The sequence below is a fragment of the Centruroides sculpturatus genome, unplaced genomic scaffold (genome assembly GCF_000671375.1).
Source record: "Centruroides sculpturatus isolate CEXI.00-Female unplaced genomic scaffold, Cexi_2.0 scaffold3408, whole genome shotgun sequence".
Classification (NCBI taxonomy): domain Eukaryota; kingdom Metazoa; phylum Arthropoda; class Arachnida; order Scorpiones; family Buthidae; genus Centruroides; species Centruroides sculpturatus.
The window spans coordinates 6,051-9,042 of NW_019387796.1; the positions used below are offsets into that span (position 1 = coordinate 6,051).

General features: G+C 25.8%; 1 protein-coding gene across 1 annotated transcript; it reads left to right on the plus strand.

The window, feature by feature from the left end:
- Positions 1-447: 447 nt before the first annotated feature.
- On the plus strand, positions 448-2,423 carry LOC111616638 (oxysterol-binding protein-related protein 6-like). The gene is made up of 2 exons (XM_023358027.1): positions 448-690; positions 2,068-2,423. Exons 1-2 carry the CDS (start codon positions 571-573, stop codon positions 2,392-2,394), a joined length of 447 nt encoding a protein of 148 aa, XP_023213795.1. The 5' UTR covers positions 448-570; the 3' UTR covers positions 2,395-2,423.
- The last annotated feature ends 569 nt before the right edge of the window (positions 2,424-2,992 follow it).

Below are 2,992 nucleotides of genomic sequence, written 5' to 3' on the forward strand. Positions count from 1 at the left end.
AATTATTAGTGTCTTGCTCCTGTATGTAATACTTTTCCAGTTATCAATAGTCATGCCATCATCTATCTAACTCCTTACAGGGAAAAATTTTTGAATTGAAATAACATGACTTCCAGTTTGCATTGGAAGTTCATATATAGTTAACTGGGCCTTTCTGTCCCTAAACTTTCCATATCTGGTCTTGAATTTAATTTATCTAACACTATTTTCAAGATTCAGGAAGGACACACAAACAGACATACAGATGGACAACTGGGTATTTATAGGTCCACAGTTTTTTCAAATTGCAGCCCAATAAAAGTAGTTTTATTTTATAATTATTCTCAAAATAAAAATATTTCATGTTATATATTGTGTTGTTTATTTTAAATGGCATGTGCTGTTTTTATTGTGCAGTAGTTTTTAATATGAGATTCTGATATTTAGCATATATTATCATAATTTATAAGTATATCATTTTAAATAAAAGTTTTTTTTCAGATAAAATGATCATCATATTTCTTTTCAATATTCTCTAAATTTTCAAGATACTATAAAATTGGGATTGTTTTGTATATATGTTTGTATCCCATGTCTTCTCTTCGTCACATAGCAACTGAACCAGCTAATTTAAGTCAAAAATTAGCTGGTAATGCTTGCAATCCTGATGATGCTGTTAATCATGACAGAACATCTAGTCATTCGGATTCTGTAAGTAGAACATAACATTTATAATTTACTTTATAATTTAGCAAATGATATGAATATTTACGATTGTATAAATTGCTGATAAATACAGTAGAATTTGCTTATTGTAATCCAAGTTTGAGTTACAGGTATCATTATGTTCAGTTAATTAGATAGTTTTAAGACTATTATCAATCACATGTTAAAACTGATTTCACAAAAAAACAGACATCTGTTAACAATTACATATTATCAGTTTAATTAGGAGTTTAAATGTTAAACATTAATTGTTTTAATTGTTATTTTCTTATAGTACATTAATTTAAATTTCTAATCAAGGCACTGGGTCTCCTTGCAGTGTCTTGATCAAGCTCATGAATGCCTAGCCATTTTGTTCACAGGATCTCTTATCTGTTGAACATGTTTGAGATACTGTCAGATGATATCTCTCTTGTTACATCTCTTGCTACTCCAATGGCAACAATGAATAAACTGATAACAAGGGTTCATAAAGCATGGTTAAAACATCCCTTAAATTATTATCATAGGATATTATAAATTTTAAGGTTATTTTATGTTTAGAAGTTACAGAACATTTTAAGAGTTACAAAAAAACTGTTGTTATGGTTATGCACAGTTAATGTATATATCTGTATTGAAGAATTTCCTATTTGGTATGTGTTTAGTATTGCTGCTTTCTGTACTGTCATGTATGTGCTGTTTTAAAGTAATAATATTCTTAGATTTTTGTGTAGTGTATATGATATGATGCCTGCAAAAGAAAGAATTACGGACATAAAAAAATACCATATTCATTCTCCAAAGACATTTCATTTCATAGGCGAGTTCTGAATATTTGCTAAAATTTTTACTATATGTATTTTGTCAGTATTTGGAACAGTGATGTTTATAATAACAGCAACAAATACACCTTTAAAATTTCAGCAACTCAAATATATTTAGAACAAATGTTTTTAGCCATGTTTAAAGGCTCTCCTTAAGTTCTTAGTTGAACATAACATATGTAAAAGAACAAAAAAAGGAATAACGAATAATATTCCTTTTAAATCATAGAAAATTGGTCAAATTCAAAATCATTGGAATATGCAATTATTTATAAAATTTTCTTATAAACGATGAAATAAAATAGATAATAAAAATATAACCAAAAATTAAATTTAAAACAAGCAAAGATATTTGAAGGAAAACATTGTCAAGGGCTTTCTTATAGTGACATTATGCATAAGAAATTGTTGTTTCAGTGTTTTTTGAGTTCATAGATTTGGTTCTTTTTGAGGATTTATAGATATTTAGTTTTTTTAGTTATTTTTAAATTATATAAATTGATTATAAAAAACTAACAAATAAACCAATTTTATTTATTTTTAAATATTTTCATAGGATATTAGCAATAGTACAGCAAGTGTATCCCAAGCATCTCTTCAGTCAGAACCTCCACCTCAGATGAAATCATCATTGACATTAAATTTACCATTAATAAGTGGATTGAATGTTGAGGAAATTGAAGAAGAAAAATTAGAAACAAAAAAAGTTGCACCAAGTAAAAGGCGACAAATGAGAAGAGGTAGTGAATGGGAAATATTAGAAGGTCTTAAAGATGGCCAAAGATTTGAGGAAAAGCCTGAAAAATTTGAAGGTTACATGATGAAAAGAAGGAAATGGCCATTGAAAGGTTGGCATAAAGTAAGTATACAGTTATATAATTAATTAATAAAGAGTTATTTCAAAAATACAAAATTTGGGAAATGTATATTAAGACTAACTTATATAAAATAAATTACTGTTGAATATCTTAAAATATATTGAGTTTAAAAAAAGTACTGAAAATATAAAAAATGAAAAGTAATGATTTTTAATTGAGTATAGATCAAGTTTTCTTACATAGAATATAAATTAGAATTCTATTAAAATTACTAAAATTTTTAAACAAATGAAATGTTTATACATGGTGTGTATATATATATATACCATGTATAAACATTTCATTTGTTTAAACATTTTAGTAATTTTAATATATACATATATATATATATGTATATATAAANACTTGTTGGAATCTTGACTTGCATATGTTAAGAAGAGAACCTATCCTAAAACAGGATGAAAACATTTCTTTGTGAAAAATTTAAACAGTTGGCTATTTGAAAGTAAGCATTTTGTGCAGATAATTCATTACATTACTGTTTAGAAATTATTATAGCTCAAAAGTTATTTAATAATAATTTAAATTATATACAAATGTTCTTTAATTAATATAAAACAAATTTCTCAACTACAGAGTTTAAAAAAATGAGGTAAGACGATC

Coding starts and splice junctions, on each gene's coding strand:
- LOC111616638 (XM_023358027.1), top strand. CDS start 571: ATGTCTTCTCTTCGTCACATAGCAACTGAACCAGCTAATTTAAGTCAA. Junction 691..2,067: donor CATCTAGTCATTCGGATTCT/GTAAGTAGAACA, acceptor ATATTTTCATAG/GATATTAGCAATAGTACAGC.